The sequence below is a fragment of the Clavelina lepadiformis genome, chromosome 1, assembly GCF_947623445.1.
Source record: "Clavelina lepadiformis chromosome 1, kaClaLepa1.1, whole genome shotgun sequence".
Classification (NCBI taxonomy): Eukaryota; Metazoa; Chordata; class Ascidiacea; order Aplousobranchia; family Clavelinidae; genus Clavelina; species Clavelina lepadiformis.
In genome coordinates, this window is record NC_135240.1 from 26,439,657 (window position 1) to 26,461,076 (window position 21,420).

A 21,420-nucleotide genomic window follows, 5' to 3' on the forward strand; every position below is an offset into this window, starting at 1 on the left:
ATTTTTGTGTTTTGTTAAAGAGTCGGACCCAGCGAGTGAATCTTATGTAACGATATGTGAGTTTATTTATTATCAAGTTCAAGTGGAAAAATTGAAATGAAAACATTTGAGCGTTTATTTTCCAGGTAAAGAGTTGTGACGTTCTTGTTGAATATTTGCTCGATCTAAGAATGATGACATCCTTCATTGGTTCGGATTCGCACGAATCTGAATCTTTTTTGATTCGGATCATTTTCGGACTGTACCGCATTTTTGTTCCATGTTTTTCACTTGTTTTACTCGTTAACACATGATATGTTTTGTGCCTCAAAACCATGCTTTGAGTTTTAGGTAAGTTTATCGATCTTTTGTTACTGACCCTTATATATGCTCTGTTGTTCTTGACAGTTGATAGATTGCGCGTAGGATTTCCTTAAAAAACCGCACATGTCATTTGTATTACAGTACTACATGTTGCTGGACCACATACCGGGTATTTTTCCCTGGGCCTATCTTCGGGTGTAAACTACATTGAAATTTCCGCGTTCCCCGCTTTTAATTATCACCGGCGTTGATTAGTATCGGCGTTTTCGTTACAGCTCTGCGGGACATTACGATCATTCCTGGGTTGGGCGCTCTCTGATAGAGACGTTAAGTTTTTATTGATTTAGTTTTTGAAGCTTAGTGAGCTGTAGCGTGTTGTACCCTTGCTGTAGCTTAGTTTTTAGCTTTTCCATCTGATTTTAGAAGTTTGTTTGAACATTTTTATTTGAAGTTTGGAATTTGAAAAGCAGAAATATTACGAGATTCTCGTAAAGGTTTTCTTATTACTTAATTAATAACAGGTCTATTTTTTACTTAAATTTAAAAAATGATTTTCTATTATTTTTACTTTAGTATGAAGCAAGTTATTATTTTATTGTGTTCGTTGGTTGCGTTAACAACTGCAAAACGATGTACGTTGAATGACCATCTATTAGCTGTATCATGCCCACTAAAATGTAAGTTTGGTTTTTCACTTTTTTAGCCAAAGTTTTCTGTCACTATCTTTTGTTTTCTGTTCGTTTTCGCTTTTAATTTTATAAATATTCTCCTTGTTCAAATTATTTAAAATTACAATATTTCATTTTTACCTATAAAATAAAATGTTATATTGTTGTTTATATATTTATGATTTCTTTCTCTGTTTTAAATTTAGTTGATGTAAATCAATTTACTTTCTGTTTGAATAAGACGATGGAAGCCGTTTGGACGAAATACATATATCAAAGATCCAATTAGTTGGCAGATCAATGAACTATATCACTGTTGTTGTTACATCTTGATTTAAATTATTCTATTACATAGCAAACAGGCCACTTCCTCTGCTGGACTGCGTAGATTTTTGCAAGAATGAGAAAATACCCGCGGAACGATGCCAGGACTATCCACATTGTTGTGGAAATAAAACAAATTGTTATCTAAAAAGGCGCTGTCCTTCGCACTACGATTTTGTGGTTGCAGAATGTCCACTAAAAAGTAAGTGTCGCAATTGACAATAAACATTTCACATTTCCAAAAGCTGAAATTCTGACGTTGTGCTTGTGTGGTCTCTGTCAACTGATAAATTACTATTGTCTTGAACTCTTTATAATCAGTAAACTGTGAAGCATTCCATTGATAATTTAGTGTAAATCTAATTTTAATTCTTTTACTGTTCAGGAGCAAGTCTCCCACGTTTAGATTGCGTTGATCTTTGCACGGGCGAGCTTAGACATCCAAGCAATTGCTCCGACTATCCACATTGCTGTGGTAACGAAACACATTGCTTCCTTCGTATAAGTCAAGGGCCATCTAGCGGATGGGACGAGACAGTACTGACGGAATTCCTGCAGACATATTTCTCGGCAAATTTTCTTAAAGATAAGCATAAGCAAAAGTATTTGAAAGGTGAGGTGATGCTTTGTGCAATCTTGAAAAAGTGTATCCGTTCGTCAGGTCTTAACTCAAGACAATGCAGATAACTGAAGTGCGCCAACAAATCGAATTCCTCCCACCATAAGTTTTATTTCCACGAAGTTAGCTGGAATAGTTTGCGGTGCATTTAATTATATATCCTTACACAAACTTTTACATTTATCAGAAGGAAACACCTATAGCCCTTACGAAGTAGCACACGTTACCCCATTTCCGAACTGTTCTGCTTACGTCACAAACAACGGACATCCGCTCACGGTTAATTTGGGGTGTACAAGTCCTCCACCACCGATGCTCCTTCCGCCTCCTTTTGGTTTCAAGGGTTCCAATATGTTCATTTCCGTCGAGGACCAATCTTCTCTCCATAAACAAAAGTTCCCCCACAATTGCAAGACAAACTTCCATCATTCAGACATGTCTTCCCTCGTGAAAGTGCCTTACTGCAGCAGGTGGGGTGTTTTTGATGTAGTGGAGCCACACTATATGTTTCGATAGTAATCGGCGTTACCGTGGTGATGCCAGGAAAGAACCAAACTCAACCATGTGTAATTGTCGTAATGAATAGTAGTTCTAAGTTTAGACAAGAGCCTACATAACATAACAATAGTAAACAAGAAAAATTCCCCTTATGGCCACTTGCACTTAGGCAAGCTCGATAATCGGGATTCGATCGACGTGGAATCGTCCTGCAGAGAAATGTTAAGTCAATAAATGTTTTAAAAAAAGATTTATTTAAGATGAGAAATAACTCAAGTGGAAACATTAAGTTATGTTACGGGATTACTTTTGCTCTAGAATCCCGTGCTCGCCATCAGACCCCCTTCTCAATCACGACTTATCGGAATGCGTCCGCCACCCCGGTTGTTACTTCGACTACGAACTCTTCCAGTACAGGAGGTATCTCAGGCAAGGTGTACTTCCTGGCGTTCCTGCTTGTCATTTAACGATCAGACATCCAGTCTTCCACAGACACGCCGCTGAATATGTTAAACAGGTAAATTGTGAAACAGATTGTCAGTTAAAACGATAAGTTTTACTTTGTGCTAATTCTGGTACCAATACTGTAATTGCTTCATAAACATGAGGGGTTATGGTTATATGAATGACATAGAGACGTGTCAACTGTGTATAATGTTGTACGTTAAGTCGTTCTTCGTTTTATTTACTGTTTTTTTGCAGCACGGATCATGGAATCCCTTGTTGACCAAATGCTTGTTGAATGAACACCGGGAAAAGATTTTCGGTGGTTCCTCCGGTTGTTACTTGGTGGGCTTGTTAGAGGAGTCTGGTCATTACGCCAAGACGTGCGGTTGGAAAAGTAAGTCGAAAAATCTGTACACTGTCGATTTGAAGCTTTTTCTGTAATCTACGACTTGCTCCAAAAAAATCTTGTTTGTTTACTGATCCTATAGCATAGCGTATAGGTAACTGTAATGGTAGCTTAATATTTTCTGTCTATGCTGAAGGTAACGATTTTTGATTTTGTTTTTCTAGCAATCACCAAGAGCGAATGCTATCTGATTGGCTGTTGTTGGAGAAACCATAGAAGTCTGGGTGCTAGCTGCGTCAGTCCGGTCTTAGCAAACCAGATCAATATTCACTCGGAAAACGACGAACAGGAAGTTTCTAGTCGTCTTAGCGACCGTGATCGGTACAGTCTGCCGACTTGTCTTCCTTTTCCGTCTGACGCTACAGGTTCAGAGTTCCTCGACAACTACCACATCTGCTTAAGAACTGGCTGCGCTGTCAACGTCGATAGAAACACTTACAAGTACCATTTGTGCCTGGCGGGCTCTAGTTTACCGTTTCTTCAGCGAAAGTCTTACATTGACATGATTAATGCCGGAACAGCTAGACCGGATAATTATCGACTTGTTCTAAAAAACCTCATCACAAACACAACCAGTGAAGTTGACCAAATACCTTTGCCTGTTAATCCGGATGTCTGTCTTCAATTTCGTGGTCGATCTACCAGTTATTCTCAGACAGACGTCAGACGAATCTTTAAGAACAGACATCCCCAGTGCCCGTTTAGGTCACTTAAATATCCCGGATTTAAGCCACTTCAAGGAAAATCTGACGGATGCTGTGATAAACCTTTCTGTTATTATCCTCGAAGCCGGGTCTCCTGCCAGTTTTCCGGGGTTTCGGCCTACCTCAGCCCGTGGTCTGATTACGGTGCTTGTAGTAAGGAGTGTGGTGGTGGTTTACAGAAAAGAATGCGCTCAGTTATCGGGAAATCCACTTCACGGCAGCCGCAAGAAGAAACGAGACCATGTAACACGCACTGCTGTATCAAGTATCGTCCATGGACGGAGTGGTCCCCATGCAAAGGTTCAAGTGAAATGCGCTGCGGCAAAGGATTACAAGGTCGATCCAGAGAGTGCTACTGCGGGAGCCAGCGTATGCCTGGCAAATGTGGTAAAGAGCCATCATGGGAGAACAGAATATGCATTGTTTGTACTTGCCCAACATTCCAATATTCTGATTGGAGTCCTTGTCATGGCGGTTGCTGCCAAGGCTTGAGCAGCCGCACAAGGAACTGCTCATTTCTCGGAACATGTCCTCAAGCTCCGTCATGGTGCCAGAAAGTATCGGAAATGAAACACTGTTCCATCTATTGCGACAAATGGGTGAGTTCTGCAAATTATCGATGCAATCAGTACACTTGTTTAACCGAACCGAAATGTCTTGCCGACGACGGAAGCCCAGGAAATTGCTGCGACCCTGACAAGAAACCACGTAGGACTTACACCTGCTGCGCTGGAAAATGTCGTTGTGAGAAGCATTGTTACTTCAAAAATCGGTATCACTGTATGCATGCTAAATCTGTAGGAGGCACAACTGTTAAGAAGTGAGTATCTGGCATGATATTGTGTGTTGAAAAATAATGTCAATAAAATGATTATGATTGGAAATGCCATCTCTGACTGCACACGCAAGCTAAGTGGATTTGCCTAATGTACAGTTCCCAACATAACCAAGATTCCAGTTGAATGACTGGTCCTGCTATAGTTCGGCCTTGTGTATAGTTCTACGCTCTAAATTCAGGGAATTTTCATAATGGGTCTTTCTTGATGAATTTGAAAATATCATTTGAAACGTAACATATTCAAACAGGAGAATGACGTCAAAGCCATGTCTCACGTTCCCAAATTTTTGAGCGCGACGTTTGATCTGACCTTGGTGAATATCTCGCAACTTATGCCTCAAACAGCGTATTTAATCACAATCAACGTATTGAAGCACTATCATTTATTAACCTTTTAACATTGTACATTACAGCGGTCAACACAACATTTACTACAAGTAAAAAGTCTAAATGCAACGAACGGCACCTAGGACAAACTACAGTGGTAGAACCAGACATGTTAAATGTCAGTGAATTGTTTCACTGATAAATAATTAATTATAATGATTACAATTCCCCCGATCACAGTAAACAAATGAATTTCGAGTTGTTACTGTATAATAAAACGCAACAACAGCATAGTTGGCTTACATTTCAGCTTCGTATATTAATAAAAGGAACGCGTATGTTACGTAATAAACGCATTGTTAATCGAAACCAAAAATGTGCAATATCAAGAAGCTGCCTTATGAAACAATAGAATTAATCTGCATAAACCAACATTGTTTCAAACGGGAAGTGAAGAAGTGTGCGAAGTTGTCTCAGTGACTGTCACTGCATGGGGGGTTCTTTGGTTGTCAGGAGTGAAGAAATCTGAAAACAAAAAATGTTGCGGTTTTGAGTAAAAATTCCAGGCAAAGTAAGGACGCCATGAAAAAGAACCAATATTTTCGACTTCTAACAAGTGAATAATTGATTGGAAATCAAAGTGTGTTGACGAGGCTCGGGTAGAAACAACGTCGAGAATACCTTATCACTTTTGATCCTGGTAATACCACTTTCGTCCATCTTGCAAAGTGCACATTGGATGTTGTGGTTATCCACACCACGACATGCATCTTCTATTACGTAGGTCTGCAGAGAATAAACATAAATTGATCATAAACAATGTAAATTGTAGTCAACTACCAGTGGTGCCAATTAAGTAAGGTTTTACACATAACTACAAAACCCAAAAGAAACTTGGTATAGAACTTTGAAACTGTAATCATAGCATCGTGTACAACACGTTTAAAGCTGATTGGCTAAATTAGAACAATTAAATTACGTTGAGTTATACAAATTTTCAGATATCCAAAGTTGGTATTTTCAAATACACGAATTAGGTTACTTTGAGTAAAGCAAAGCATAGTTATGAAGCTTCTACTGCACTCTGAAGATAATTTATATAAGAATGTATGATAGAGAATTAGTTTATGGCAGGTACATAAGTGGCTTTATGGCTCTTGAAGCATATTAGGGAAAAAATTGCACCTTAAACCCAAGTTCATTGCTATGGGTGGCTGTGAAATTGACACAAATATCAGTGGCAAGACCACAGATAAAGGTGCGGTCAATTCCATGAGATTGCAGCACTTGACACAGTTCTGTTTCGTTTATTTTGTCGTTGTCGAAAAAGGCTGAATAGGAATCAAGCGATGTGTTCACACCTTTCTTGACTGTTACACTGCCTGCAGGCACCTGAGGAACATAATGACAGCGCATAAAATTACATAGAAACAAAATATAAACATAGATCCAAGATAAAGTTATTGAAAGACTCCGTACATAGACGTCTTCATGTAATTCAGCTCCCCAAGAGCCTTGCACACAGTGAGGAGGCCACAAAACTTGTTCCCTCTTCTGATCATCCTCGACGTTGAAGACAACTTTGTCATAAACCTCCGCGCACTCCAAATGGACCTAATTGCAAAAAGTCAAATGACCATCTTTCTGGCATACATGGTTCCGATAAACAAATAGATTTAAAAAGTAAATTCAAAGGGTTAAGTTAATATATGATAATGCCATTGGCAATTTTTTAATCAACCGGCCAATTTTGAGTAAACGGTTTACCAGCAAATTGGAATTAAACTGTGTATTTATTTGAAATGCACAGCTACAGTAGATGAATACCGAACTAGAAAATAAAACGAAAATGTACAACCATAGTCACACAATAAATAACCTCCACTTATAAAAACAGAAGGAACATTTATGAATATTAAATTCTTAGTATACTGCGTCATAATTGCTTGCATGCTGGGTTTTAGAAATCTTAGTTTCAAGCTTCAACCTTTGAATCACAATGCTGTTTGAACTTGTGTGCGTTAGTGGCAAAAGAAATATGATCCTGGGGGTGCCAGTCAAGGGTGAAAACAACTAAATCCCATCCCTCGAGCTTTGTCAGTTCGTTTATGACATCAACCACTTCCAAGCCATCCTATAAAACAATGAAAATCTACTTTGCAGTGGATTGTGGAGATGGGCCAACCCAAAACCGAACAAATTCGCTGAATATCGCTTGTTTCTTGTGTATAAACACTAACATTGGTGATCCAGAATACAACATTACAATTATTGACATTGCTGAGCAATGACAATCTAACTTGTCAGCTTCAAAGTTTAACTCGGAAAGACATTCTTTAGAATATTTATGCAGGTATTTACAATCAAGTTTAGGTTCTCATTAGTCATTTGATTCTGTTTTTAAAAACAAAGCAAGTTAATAGCAATTGTGTCGTAATATAGGACATGTTGGAAAACATATTGATGAACTTTCATCACTTGACGTGGTAATTGTGTTTGTCAGCATCAGAACAATTTTCCTCACAGCATATTCAGCAACTGTTTTGTAACAATGCCTCAAAGGTTACTATTTCTATGACTAATACAAAATTAACACAACAAAAACACTTGCACATAGTGAGGTTTTATGAATTTATCACATATTTGGCTTACAGCATATTGATAGTTAAACCGGGATCACGTCAATTGACCGTGAACAAATTCACCGGCGACAATTGGTCGTGGTCAACTGACCGGCAACAAATTGGCCGGCGACACAAATCAACCGCTACACATTTTATTTTTATTTTTTACGCAAATTAGCATTGTTGTTTATTCAAATTATATGATTTAAGTGATAATATGATTTAAGGTCAGTTGGTTCTAGGTAAATTTACGTCACGGTCAGTTGTCCCCCGGTCAGTTATCCCCGGTGAGTTTGTTCGCGGTCAATTTCCCACGGTTAATTGTCGTGGAACCAGTTAAACCAGCGTGGTTCCAACTACTTTTGACTTACGGGCCACTTTACAAAAACGTGACAACTTGCGGGCCATTTCCAATACTATTACCACTATTATTACTATTATGACGTAACAAACAAATGGATCATGCGATGCAATGATGCTGTCGCAATTATTGGATTATGCCAAATTCCTGAGTGTTGCGCAATAGCCAGTATTAGGGTTCCAATTTAAAAGATACATAACATGAAAACTGTGGAATATTTAAAGGAAACAAAAACGTCTGGAACAATAGGTACATATCAGCCTTTTAAGAGGCCCAGTTGTACTGACGAGACCTGATAGGTTGAAACAGTATAGGCCCTGCTGTCTACAACTTTGAATTAGATTTTTGACACTTTTTATCCAAATGCTATACTTGCTCTAATTGAAATAAATTAAATCAATACTGTGAAAGTTCGTGGGCCGCATGCGGCCCGCGGGCCTGTAGTTGGATCACGCTGAGTTAAACCATAACATACCTCTTTTGCAGGACAATCTTTTAATGCCAGTGTTCCAGAAATAAAATCATTCTGTACATCAACTACCACCAACGCTGACTTGGGCATAATGAAACCACAAAAAGCCTATAAAATGCCTTGAAAACTATGATTACTGAAAAAATTACTTTCAAAAAATGAATGGGTAAATAGACATTTTTAAAAATGCTTGCAGACAAAAATTGTGTAAACCATCATTGAATTTAGTGAATTCAATTTTTTATAAAACTTTAAATTGCAAAAACATCTTGTTTATCCTATAAGTTTTGAAAGGCTCTTCCTAAATATATACAGTAATTATATGACAAAGTATATACATGGGAGTTCTAACCAATGCACAGCCAAGCCAGTGTTATTTGATTATAAATGAAGCATTTTCAATCAAAAAATTTACATGCTTTCATCACATTCCTTGTTATGTCAACATTTTTTACTAATTAATATTATATGTCAATATTAAAACACGCTATTTACTCATATCATTGTAACCAGGCTTACAACTCATTCCAGTTAAGCAAACCTGTCCAGACATCTGGATCAGTTCTTAATTGGCCAGTTTTTCCTGTCTTTTTTTTCATGCTACAATGGTGTAAAAATAATGAAATTCGGCGAGCACGTTGATGAATCTTCGTAAAATTTAGGTTAAAGCAGCTTAAAATTTGCGTCTTTGAACGCATGATTTGCTGTAAGCTAGAAAACTGACACTTTCCAGATTATGATTAAACATTCATAAAAACAAATATTAATTTATTATCAAATAAATAAATTAGGCTCCAGTGGTGTTGAGTCGTCGCCCAGTTTATGATGTGCAAAGACTTTTCTCAGTCCTAAGACAGGCTAAGTAGCCTATCCTGATTTGATAAATTTAAGTTGATATATTTCGAAATAGGTTATGCTATGAACTAGGGTTCAGGCTACTACCGTATTTAATCATCCTAACTTCTTTTAAAACCTACTGTATTAAGGTTATTCTATTCTATACCAACAAATCGAAACTAGGACAACTATACCGTAAACATCTTATCCGACAACCCATTAAAGCAATTTCAGGTTAAGTTGTGATCTTGTGACTGTAGCAACCTTATTTAATTAACTGGGAAATAATGCGAGAAAACCTATGTTACCACTGTCATTTGTTTACCGATGAATCATATTTTAACGAAAGCAAAATTTCACAGCGAAACTATTCTTTTCGTTACGGGACGTCCCCCGTTACAAAATAAATTATTTGATCAGAAAATGTAAAAATTTGTTTGCTATGAAAAACATTTGCTTTATTTAATGTTTGAGTAAATGTGATGTAGCAACCTTCCCGAAACTTGATATCGGAAGTTAGCAATATCTGTAAGCTAAAATAAAAATTCGGAAATCTGCCATACACAAAAGGTGAGTGTGACGAATACGTCACATTCATTGCATTAATTATTTGCGCATATCATTTGGTGAATGCCTGTGTTTAATTTGATATTTAAAGGGAGCGTAAAATTCTCACTGGCGACAGAATTACAACATTTACCTTCGGGGAAAGTCGGGCTCGTCGCTTTTAGAAAACCACTTTCTTGCTACATATGTTATGTCATAGTAACTTATAATCGTCGAATACAGCATGTGGTGTTGTGTTCAGCTGACCAGACGTTCCATTTTGTACGCCACAATTTTTTCGTGAACGGGACCGTTTTTTTCGCGGTTTGTAGGCGTAGCTTATATCTGTTTATACGTGTTTATATTTTTCTTGGTTTTTATTTGTCTTTTTCACAAATATTTTCAGTTTTTCCTGTTTTTAATAAAAGCGGACATGGCAAGGACTTAACAAGGGGTTAATGCAAGCTGAGGTTGCTTTGCTGTCATGTTAAATCATGCATTGAACGAGTGTTTTCTGTCATGAACGATATGTGTTCAATGGAAAAATCTAGATTAAGTGTACTGACAATGAAAGCTATGAGACAAAATTATGACCTGGATTGTCATAAGTTCTATCATATAGTATTGAACGATCGAAACTCGTTGCGCAAGATATTTGAGTTGGAAATGTGATTAATAGCTATTCTGTTGTTGGAATTATCCATAAATATATAATGTAATGACGGCTTATCCAGTATTTTTTACTACAATGTCCCGTGTTATCCGCTAGAAAAGATGGTCAGACTCTATGTTGTATTTAATTGTCATTGGTCACGCCTTTTGTGTAGGCCGTAGGGTATCAAGTCTTTGACAGCAATAAAACAACTGGAACATTGATATGTGTTATCAATATTGCAATATGCAATAATAGGACAATAACTAATCAGCAATAATCACACTTCGAGATGGGATTCATCGAAATATAATCCTCGCCTCAACCTGTGATCAAACGTCAATCACTTCGTTCAGCAACATGGGTGAATACTGCAACCAACAGTTGGTGAATGACACGTCCGGTGTTTATTGAAGTAACGGAATTGCAATAGACATAGGTTCCATTCTTTTTCTCATAGTATTCATCCTTACCAGCAAGAAATTCTTGACGAAAAGTTAAAACCCCAAAAAGACTTTCCTTTCATTAACACAAAAGCAACACCATAACACCCTTAGAGACAACTTTTGCTTCAGCAAAAGACAAACTTGTTGCTACTGTGTAAAAACCAAAGCTGTAAGCTAAGCTCGTATTTGAATCTCAACTCCATCAACGTCATTCAGAGTTTGCTGCTTTCTGAAAGCGAGCATATATGCAATAGCCTATATGCTTAACTTAACAAATTCTAGGCTACTTATAGCCTAGCTCTTGTATTACTCAATTTGTATTACTGTATCATAATTTTACTTTACGTATTTATTTCTACATATATTTAGATGATGTGAACACTTTATAAGACTACTCCTCTTTATATCTGCTCCTGCTTAACATCAAAGAATAAAAAGATTTTCATGGAAGACGCTTTAGTTGGAAGTTGAGTAAAATCACGATTTCACTAATACACAGAAAAAGTTATCAAAAGGGCGTTAATACATACGTCAGGATTATATATTCATCTCGGTATTCTCAATAGCTTGAATTATTACGCTAACTTACCTGAACTACAAAATTTATTGACGCTCTTATTTAACCAAATATGGGTTCCTACCATTGATAGTGTATAAACACTTTATATTAAAGTTCATCGTAGTGTTTATATTATATCTATGGTTCTTATTAACAATGACCTTCATTTCATAGAAATTACATTAGGTGCCTGCCACATTCCAAAAAATAACTCTAATTTGTCAAAATATTCACCGTTTATTCCTACTTTCCATTTACGTTGCATGGATAAGATCTACAAAACCGAGTTTTGAAATAATTCGCCGTGAACTTGGCTACTGACAAAATAATTGTAAAACTCATTATCAAACTGGGAAGTTTCATCAACATATATGATTTCGATGGGGACAAAAAGGACGACACGCTTGAGATCACAAGAATTTTACTGTGCGTCATTGGTGAAGAGACATTTGCACAATCGACTTTAATCTCGTCAAAATACTGTATAAGATTGCATAAAATTGTAGTTAACAATATGTAAGTTACTGGAACGTTTAGAATTAATTTGGCAAATATCTAAGCACCCAAAGCACAGTTAACTAGTTAAAATGTTTTTTTTTATGCAAAAGAAAACGTAACCAAAGCGATTGAGCATTAATGAACACCAATTTGATTGAGAAATTCATTACTGTACTTCAAAAAGAAGCCAACACTCTAAAGATGGAATGTATATTATACAACCCACAGCTATGCAATATAAGCCCAAAAACGTATCGAATACTTAGCAATCAAGTAAATTAGTGAAAATACAGTATTTTTCAAAATAGGATCTCGAATAGTACACAATGCGCTAAAGTAGGCAAAAAATTATCTCACACAGAAAGCAAATGAAATGTGAAAAATTTATCTTTAGAGATTACACAATTTTTGTATGAAAACAGCTGGCCGACATAACACAAGCAAAAGCAATATCAATATCTACGAACTGCACAACCAGTAACGTCGAAATGATAATAAGAGAAGTTAGCCAAGTGATACTAAATAGACAAAGCAACCAGATCACCAAAAGACACCGTCGTACAAGATAAAAAGTACTGGAGTATGGAAAAAAAATCAAAAATTTAAATTTTATGTGACTAGAAGGGAAGCATTAGGTGAGTGAGTGATAAAGATAACATTTACGTGGAAAAACATTTGAAGTCAGTGGTCACGCACAACTTGTTCAGTGATCAAGTATGACGTCATAAAAAGCTAAAGCAATACGATGGTAACTACAACCAACGGTATGACATGTAAATAGTGATTCACTGAAGTGACGTTTAAAACCAAGCTAAACCACATTTGGCAATACCGTGCACGAAAAACACTGTAAATTTTTAAAAGAAAATCATGATTAAAAATAACGGTAAAATAGGTGTAATACACGATAAAAGTGGATAAAAATGGAAAAAAGTTTGCTTTAAGATTTTGATGTTGAAGCAAACACAGGTTTATTGGCAGCTCATGGAATGTTGATGCCGTTGGAACTTATCCGAAGTAAGGTCCAGGGAACATGATCCTTACTGTTCATCTCTCCATGGAGGGTCAACCTGTGCCTGCAGCTGACTCAAGTTTTCCTCCTCTTCGTTTGTGTTGAGGAGGCCAAGTCTCTTCATCCTTGCTTCAAGATCATCAACAGGGTTGCCTGTAACGTCCACATATACATCACAAAAATACAAAAGAGTATCAGACGATTTGAAAATATTTCAAACGGTACGTCACTACCAGTTAAAATTATGTTTCCAACAAGGAAAAATCACTAGTTTAAGGTCATTGCATACGAACGACTAGGTAATGAAAAGAGTGAGGCACAAAGACTCGATTTGTTAATATCTGTTTCCTACCTGGGTCATCAATTGGAATAGCATCAGCAGTTGGGTCAAATTTCATGCCGGTGTAGCCACCATTGTCGATGCAGTAAGTTAAAAACTGGTTCCAGTAATAATCCAAATGGAGTATTTGTGGATTTCCAACCACAATAAGCAAAGACATAGCCCGGGTCAAGGCAACATTGAACCTCTGAAATGGATGAATTCGAAAACTTAAAATTTGAATTAAACAAACACAGGAAGTTGAAATTGCACCACATGAATTTAGACTGCACAGTCATATAAACTACCAGCAATAAAAAGTGTGGTATCAGAGTTTGTTTCCTGACATTAGGAATCACTTTCGCAAAAGCCAGACTTCATTTTAGACTAAGTTAGAACTTACAAAACCAAGATAATTTTTAATATATTAGTTACTCAGGTAATTTAACTCCAATAACGTATGAAACTTATGTATTTGTAATTCATGTAACTCATGTATTTATAAGTTGTAACTGAGGTACTTATGGTAACTCAGGTAATTCAAACCTTTGGATTCCTCAAGAAACCGAGTTGGAACTTCTCATCTTCCAGAAGATGTTCAGAATTGCTCCGGACAGTGCTGATGATGATAACTCTTCTCTCCTGACCTTGAAACTCCTCAACACTTCCAATTTTAATTTCCTCTTTTCCTATGACTTTCTTGTCAGTGAGCAACTTTCTCAGCTTTTGAACCTGAAAAAAATTATGTTTGTTGTTTTCTGGATACTCAAGAACACGAGCTAACAGGCAAAAAATAGAAAGAAATATATTTCTACCTACATTCATATGAATGCAATTAAACTGACACTCAAAATAGTTTGCAACCGATACATTTATTGATCTACTTCACCTGCTTTCTGTAAGGAGATATGATGCCAATTTGTGCGGGCGTGACACGATTCTTTCGAGTATTCAAGAGCTTAATCAGGTAGTCATAAACCTGAGTCATGATGAGTAGTTATTTAATAATAATTGAAAGCAGTGAAAATAAAAATAGCATACAATCTTCAAAGCACTATACGAGAACATTTGGCATAGAGTTTGAATTTCACGTCACATCGAATTTAGAAACTTTGTATATTATTATGTCAGGTTTCAATAACAGCTTCACTACGCATAAGAAGCTGCAATCTGTTTCAGTGGATGTGACTACACTGAGGCTTTGGTTTCATTTGATGAGACGTCACTTACAACTGAAGCTTCCTCAGCGTTAAAGTAAGATGGACTGTTTGCCTCCCTCTCATCTTTGCCTTTCACTCCGTGGAAAATCACTGGGAAATTTTTCTCGGGTTTAGGAAGATGCTTCCAGGAGCAAAATTGGTTGCTAACGATTGGGTCAGCCTCTTCCTTTAGCTCGTTGTCATAGAAACACTCGTTGGGGATTTCCAGGATCGCTGGGAGACATAAACGCAACTAATCAACATGTTAATGTTATGTTGATTATTTGAAATTGTTAAATGTTTCCATGTAGAACAGAAAAAAGTACCTTTGTGAGATCGATAATTTTTGAGCAATTTTGTGATGACATGATGGTCGTAACCTTCATCATGCTGCTGGTAGATGTCCTGGTTCTCCATCAGACGTTCAAGATAGGACACAGCTGAAAATCATTCATAATTGTGCCACTAAAAATTATTTTTCATCCATGAGTAGCATCAGGGTAAATATAGTATTTAGGCTTGACACTGAGGGTCATTTGTGAACTAATTGGAATTCACTTTATCTTCGAATGTCACTACAGCGAGCAAGACAGCGTAGGAAACAGTGTCACAATGTTTAGCCCCACGCAGGGAAAATCTTTCCACACAAACTCTGTGTTTTTCATGCCATGACACCTCCCTAGTTATTTTGCAGTGTTACACGAATTGATTGCAGCTTGAAATCTTAACTCTCAAACGTGGAGTGCTCACCTAAACCATACTCCACTGCTGCTTTTGAACGAAGAACAGGGCCAAGTTGTTTGGGGTCACCAGCCAATACCAAGCGACCTGTCTTGTTCTGTAAAAAGCATCCATGTAGACAGCCAATTGCTCTGATATATTTTTATTTATAACCGACACAGTGTTTCTTTTATGATCTCTTTAATGCTGTAAAATGTTTTTTAAATGACCATTTGCATGAAACTTTGAACCATTCGTGCCACTCCATTAACAAGCAACTCTGTTCAATCATAGCAACACCGCAAAGCCCGCCAGTTCCCAAACTCACCAGTAAACAATCCACAGCAATCATGCATTCTGGTTCGACGGCGTGACCTGCTTCATCCACGAAAATATAATCAAAATGACCAGTCGGAAAGTTTGCTGATGAAAGTCTGCAGAAAGAAAAACAAGACCTAACTATGACAAAAAACAAAACAATAATCATGTTGATGGTATTTACGTTGTTATAGAATTTACCTTCCCGCTGTGACCAAAGTGGTGGCCAGAATATAATACTTTTGCAAATTTTCCTTTGTAGGGTAATAATAATCTCTCTCGGAAGCGTCGTAGTTTGAAACTTCCTAAATTGTAAAAGTTGGAATGACACGAGGGTAAAAATTGCGAGAAATATTTGGCAAAACCGACTGAAGATCCAGGCAGCTGTCATCAACCACAAGAGACCAAATGTGAGAAATACAGACACAGAAGCGACAAAATATCTCATTACAAGTTAACCTTGACTTTATCAGGCACGTCTCTCCACGGCCGTGTCATTGCGTGCATGCGGAAAATTTCATTCTTCCCGACATGCTGAAGCAGTCGATCGACAAGAAGGTCGCAGGCACTATTTGATGGAGCACATATGAGCACGCGCTTTTTTTGTTGTATTGCAACCTGCAAATATTTACATGAAGGGTCAGCCGAGTAACAGATGTTTGCCTATAAATTAACATGAGTCATATGACAGATCGATGTTTTGTAAATGATTTACCACATTTATCTGTAAGCAAGTTCTTGCTTATGCACATAGCAGTGCATTGGTCATTCAAGCATATCTGAGCTCGTTACGGTACCTGCTTGATTGCTTCAACCATAGTGACTGTTTTTCCTGTTCCTGGTGGACCAAAAATGATGTACGGAACACGTGATCTTCCGTGCACAATCGCTTTGATAGCCAAGAGTTGTTCCTCATTGTTTGAAATCATAGCATTGTATATTCTGAACGATTATAACAACAATTGTGATGGTTACGTGCGATGAACTTTCCTTACAAGTACGAAGTGAGCAGACTACAGAACCTACGAATGCAAAATACTCTGGATATCCACGCTAAGCTAAGTTACAATGTCCGTTATGACTAATAAAACAAAAAAATCTTCAATCCTAACTGATGTGGTGCACGTTGTAACAAACTCTACCTCAATTCAGGATTTGTCTGAGCTACATCTTCATCAGATGCGTCAGGAAAAAGAATTTTTTTGATCCAAGGCTGTGTCAGATTTTCAACTGCTCTGTGCTGGAGCCGAACCGTCAGTCGGTTGAACGTGAATGAGACGTTGAATTTCATTCCATCCATAAACATTTGCTTGAAACTACAGAAATACAGAGTTAAATACAACGTTTAACATTAAAAAAACAAAAAACGTTTTTTATGAACTCACAAAAATAGTTTGCAACAAAACTTATAATTAATCACTAAGCATCTTTTCATTAATCAAAATTTTATTTTGGTATGTCACTTTATTGAAGTTAAATAGTTTCTGGTTTAACCAATTCTTTCATCTGACATCATTTAATATAATAGCGAATTCCCACCAACTTACTTCTGGTGCAACCCCAGCAAAACGGAATTGAGCTCTACCTGGTGTACATAACCCTCATATTTTATATCTCCAAGTGACTGACCGCTTGCCAATCTCAGGAAGATCCTGTCGCCTTTCAAAACTGACGGTCGCCTCTCAGATAGACCTGGCACCTTCAAAACCAGATTAATAAGTAAGCACGTTTTCTCCACTTTCGTTACGTTCGTGAGCACAACAGCAAGCCATTAGTTTTCAGCGATGTATTTGTTTTTTTATTGATGGCGATAGAAAGAATGCAATGAAAGCTTGTCAATACATCACTATTCATGCAAAAGTTTAACGAAGCGCTAATTTAATGGGTTCCATAAGTTTTAAGTTAATGAGGTTTTAGTTATTTATTAAACGAATGTTATTAAGTGTGATCAAACCTTAAGGCGGAAGCGATTCCCTTCTCTTTCAAGTTTTGCGCCATTGATGTCATAGAAATGGATGTCGTGCTCCGCTTGTTTCTCTTCAAGTTGAAGTAAGGTGGAAAATTTTCTTCTGTACGTATTGAAGTCGAGATCATCACTTAGTTCTTCACTGAATAAGAATTGCTTTTAGTGATTTATATTCAGGTTTGTCAAAATTCCTATTTGACCTTGCTTATAAATACTGAAAAAGACTTCTTAAAGCAGACTTCAATTTTCCCACACAGACATTTTCAGTCTAGATGTCTAAACACTAAACTTACCAGTACAGTGCATATCGCTTAACAGAGCATTAATTTTAGAGTTATTTGAGCAGGTTTTGGCTGAAACGGAATAAATAATGATTTGATAAGTTGCTCACTTACAACAGCAGGTTGGCAAGAGTCGAAAACGTGGATTGCAGCAGATTAGAACTGCCCCATTAGCCTACAACATTATTGACGAGCAATCCCTACAGTGAAAGCTTAACTGCGCTATGGACAGATTAAAAGTGAAACCAATAATCAATACTTGACCAACGGTTAATTATTTTTCAATGAACAGGAGCAGAAATGAAGTCATAATGTCCAACATGAGGATGATGAAAAGAAATGATGGCAATGAACCATAAAAGTTTGCTTTTGGTGCACAACTGCATAGTGTTGAAAATGAGAATAAAAATGCCACGTATCGAAACTTCTTACATGAATATTACGTTCCTTACACAGTATGCACATAACAGCTATCATTAGATAAAAATAATTCAACTGCAGATTAGAACTGCTTTTGTCGGTGCCAAGAGCACTGATTTAAAAAGCGTGCATTATTATTACAAATACAAGTGAGCAAACGTGCTACCGTCTGAAGTAAAATAAAAGCAGAATCTCACATCAACTGTTTGTCCTTATCGTTCAGCGTTGCCACGTCACGTGAAAAAATGCGCTGATCATATGCAGAGCAAATTTCAGGTGTCACGTGATAGTATGGCAATTGACGAGTCATCTGTAATTTGTTTGCTGTATCCGACCTTCACAACATGCAGCACATGGTTATACGAACATAAAAGAAGTCTACAAAGATCTTTAATACTAAAGTGTTACTAAATTCATAGACACTGCTAAATAATTTGAAGGAAGTGTAGAAAAAAGAACCAAGATTACCAGCACACTTAAAGAGGACAAATATATAATTTTACCACTACTTTAATTTATTTCACATAATCAAGTTACCTAAATTTACTTTACATATGTAATTATGCTACATAGCTCTTTGCAAAACATTAGTTTTTGTAATTGCATTACCGTGGTCACTTCATGATACTGTACAGAACAGATAAGTTATTGAGCTTAAAAAGGGAGTCACTGGGGTGCCTTCATACCCCATTAATCTTTCTCCACGCAGTATCCGAATGTTATTGTCTCTGGAAATTCTCATCCGCTTATAAGGTTCGGTTGGCTTCAACAACTCCACGATATCATTGGAACGAAAAGTGCGCAGGTAACGCATAACAAGATGTGACTGCTGTGAATTTTCCGGCGAAAATCGAAAAAACAGATCGCTGCAGTACGATCCAACTTTTTCGTTTATTTGACAATTCACAGTGATCTTGTAGTCAGCACCTGTTGAGGAAAAATTTCGGATTTTGGCACAAATTAGTGAACCACGTAGTATACGAGTGGTTCCCAACCTTCTCTACATGTGGACCCCTAGCTGTAATAATTCCTTTCTCGTGGATTTCCAACTTCAAAATTGTTACTTAATAGGTTATTTATGACGAATTAAAGAATAACTTACAGATCCCCAACTACACCTTCGCGGTACCCAGGTTGGGAAACACTGCATTAGACATAACAAAAAATGCTCCAAAATAAGTGAACATATTTTCTTAAATCTAATCTTCACTCATTTGTTCCAGTCCATTTTAAAACTGATTGAGTTTACCTGGAGGTATCTCGACTTCCCGGGCATTCTTTGTGAGCAAAGTACAACCAAATTGGTCAGAAAGTGTCATGGCCGTAGATTTTCTCAAAAACAAACACTTTTTCAGCAGATATGTCTCTTCACTTATGTTTTTGATGTGCAGTACAAATGACGATTTTTTCTTTTCCTGTTCATTAAACTTATGTTTTAAAGTTATGTTTATTTTTAGCAAGCAATTAACAAGACACTGTTAACAAGACATTGTTAAAATAACAATACTTTTACAGATTGGTTGTTGTTAAGTCCAAAATATGGCAGCCTAGTTGTTACGAAAAAATAATCGCATGAGTTTTGAAGAGTCATACCCTTAGGTCAAGGGTCACATAGCCCGGGCTACTTTCCAGCTCAGGAGGATCACAAGTTATTTCAAAGTTTGAAGACTTGAGAAAATCATCTCTGCAAAGAGCAGAAAGTTGATGTTATGTGGTGAGAAAGTACCAATCAGCAGTCATTCATTCAGATTATTATTTTCATAAAAAAACAGCAAAGAACACGGTGGCAAGAGGGTTGCAAAAATGCCACAATATGCTCAAAAACAATGAATTAATTATAATCACAATCCAAAAAATTTAAACACTCGCATATATATAAACAACAAGAACATATCCAAAAAAATCCAAAGTTACAAGAAATGGAATATACTATACATCTCCACAAATATATTAATTTTAACAATAATTGTAAAGATTAATATAATCTTAGTGTTACCTTCTTCCTGCAGTCCTTATTTCTTTCATTACTTTCAGTATTTCTGTATGTTCTTGTTGTGAAACATTGTCATTCAAAAATCTCAGTTTGGTTGAACTAAAGAAAGTTAACATTTAACGACTTACTGTGAGAATAAGGAATTACATATTGTTATAATGGAAAATAAGAACAGGATATAGTTTGGCACTCTTAAAGTTAACTTTATATTTTTCGGTACAGTTCACGGCTTTTCGATGTCGAAAAGTATAAAGTTAACCTAAAGAGTGCTAAACTATATCCTGTTTCTTATTTTACTTCAAAATTTGGTGAACATGGTTCAGACAACATCATATTGTCATACAAAACACAAAATCACGTTATAAAAAAGGTTGGTTTAATAAACCATTTTATTTAAACCAACTATTTTTTTCCATTTTTTTGAGGTATACACAAATGAAGTCATGTGCAAAAGCATACAGTAGCATAATAGCACTACAATAGGAGCAATGTACTTTTATTCACTCACTCTTTCCTGTTTTTCCAATCGTCCGTGCCTTTGAAATAAATGTAACCATTTGTAACAACAAGCATTCTGGTTCTCCTGAATAAAACGTACAGGACAGATGAAAAACATGGCACCCTTCTTTGTTGTGTCACTTTAAACTTCCGCTCATAGATTTCTTTTAATTCCGGCTTGGCGGATGTTTTTAGAAGTCCATTGTCTTCCAGGTAAGCAAGAAAGTCCAGACCTATTTTCCCGATCTGATCCAATGTATGTTTTACCATATTGCAATTCTTACAAAGCCTAAAAACGTAAAAATAAACGCGGTTATTTTCAACCTTGCCACATCATTGGTTCTCTAATACACTGAAAATTGTCGTTGTATCGACAGAAATGTCTGACTAATAAAATGCTTCCTATTGTCTTGGCTCTCGTATTCATTCTGAGAACGTAGTTATGAATTATGATTAATTAGTGTAATAATGAAAAATAGGTTATGTACTTTCTGTCGATAAAACAAAGGCTGCTTGTAATGGAAAACTTTACCAACCAGCAGAAGGCATTTGGTATGTCCAATAC

General features: G+C 36.7%; 3 protein-coding genes across 3 annotated transcripts; 1 reads left to right on the forward strand and 2 right to left on the reverse strand.

The window, feature by feature from the left end:
* The first annotated feature begins 843 nt into the window (after nt 1-843).
* Nucleotides 844-4,858, forward strand: LOC143467785 (uncharacterized). The gene is made up of 7 exons (XM_076965066.1): nt 844-980; nt 1,327-1,497; nt 1,681-1,908; nt 2,102-2,384; nt 2,731-2,929; nt 3,115-3,253; nt 3,430-4,858. The coding sequence occupies exons 1-7, from the start codon at nt 851-853 to the stop codon at nt 4,791-4,793; spliced, it is 2,514 nt and encodes an 837-aa protein (XP_076821181.1). The 5' UTR covers nt 844-850; the 3' UTR covers nt 4,794-4,858.
* A 317-nt stretch (nt 4,859-5,175) lies between these two features.
* LOC143468341 (nicotinamidase-like) lies at nt 5,176-9,654 on the reverse strand. The gene is made up of 6 exons (XM_076965493.1): nt 8,595-9,654; nt 7,122-7,268; nt 6,614-6,748; nt 6,320-6,526; nt 5,816-5,920; nt 5,176-5,659 (listed from the first exon to the last, which is right to left on the reverse strand). The coding sequence occupies exons 1-6, from the start codon at nt 8,679-8,681 to the stop codon at nt 5,618-5,620; spliced, it is 723 nt and encodes a 240-aa protein (XP_076821608.1). The 5' UTR covers nt 8,682-9,654; the 3' UTR covers nt 5,176-5,617.
* Nucleotides 9,655-12,035: 2,381 nt separating this feature from the next.
* Nucleotides 12,036-21,164, reverse strand: LOC143467753 (putative helicase mov-10-B.1). Its single transcript, XM_076965064.1, has 20 exons — nt 20,866-21,164; nt 20,361-20,456; nt 19,958-20,048; nt 19,614-19,779; nt 19,051-19,291; nt 18,562-18,699; nt 17,652-17,805; nt 17,245-17,396; nt 16,840-17,013; nt 16,495-16,639; nt 16,157-16,315; nt 15,899-16,002; nt 15,708-15,813; nt 15,410-15,497; nt 14,986-15,099; nt 14,691-14,893; nt 14,350-14,439; nt 14,007-14,192; nt 13,494-13,668; nt 12,036-13,294 (listed from the first exon to the last, which is right to left on the reverse strand). Exons 1-20 carry the CDS (start codon nt 21,123-21,125, stop codon nt 13,170-13,172), a joined length of 2,967 nt encoding a protein of 988 aa, XP_076821179.1. The 5' UTR covers nt 21,126-21,164; the 3' UTR covers nt 12,036-13,169.
* Between the last annotated feature and the right edge of the window lie 256 nt (nt 21,165-21,420).

Coding starts and splice junctions, on each gene's coding strand:
- LOC143467753 (XM_076965064.1), bottom strand. CDS start 21,125: ATGGTAAAACATACATTGGATCAGATCGGGAAAATAGGTCTGGACTTT. Junction 17,014..17,244: donor TTGCTGGGGTTGCACCAGAA/GTAAGTTGGTGG, acceptor GTATTTCTGTAG/TTTCAAGCAAATGTTTATGG. Junction 14,894..14,985: donor AAATTATCGATCTCACAAAG/GTACTTTTTTCT, acceptor TATGTCTCCCAG/CGATCCTGGAAATCCCCAAC.
- LOC143468341 (XM_076965493.1), bottom strand. CDS start 8,681: ATGCCCAAGTCAGCGTTGGTGGTAGTTGATGTACAGAATGATTTTATT. Junction 6,749..7,121: donor AACAGCATTGTGATTCAAAG/GTTGAAGCTTGA, acceptor TTTTGCAATTAG/GTCCATTTGGAGTGCGCGGA. Junction 5,921..6,319: donor GCAATGAACTTGGGTTTAAG/GTGCAATTTTTT, acceptor TATTCTCTGCAG/ACCTACGTAATAGAAGATGC.
- LOC143467785 (XM_076965066.1), top strand. CDS start 851: ATGATTTTCTATTATTTTTACTTTAGTATGAAGCAAGTTATTATTTTA. Junction 1,498..1,680: donor TGCAGAATGTCCACTAAAAA/GTAAGTGTCGCA, acceptor TTTACTGTTCAG/GAGCAAGTCTCCCACGTTTA. Junction 2,930..3,114: donor CCGCTGAATATGTTAAACAG/GTAAATTGTGAA, acceptor GTTTTTTTGCAG/CACGGATCATGGAATCCCTT.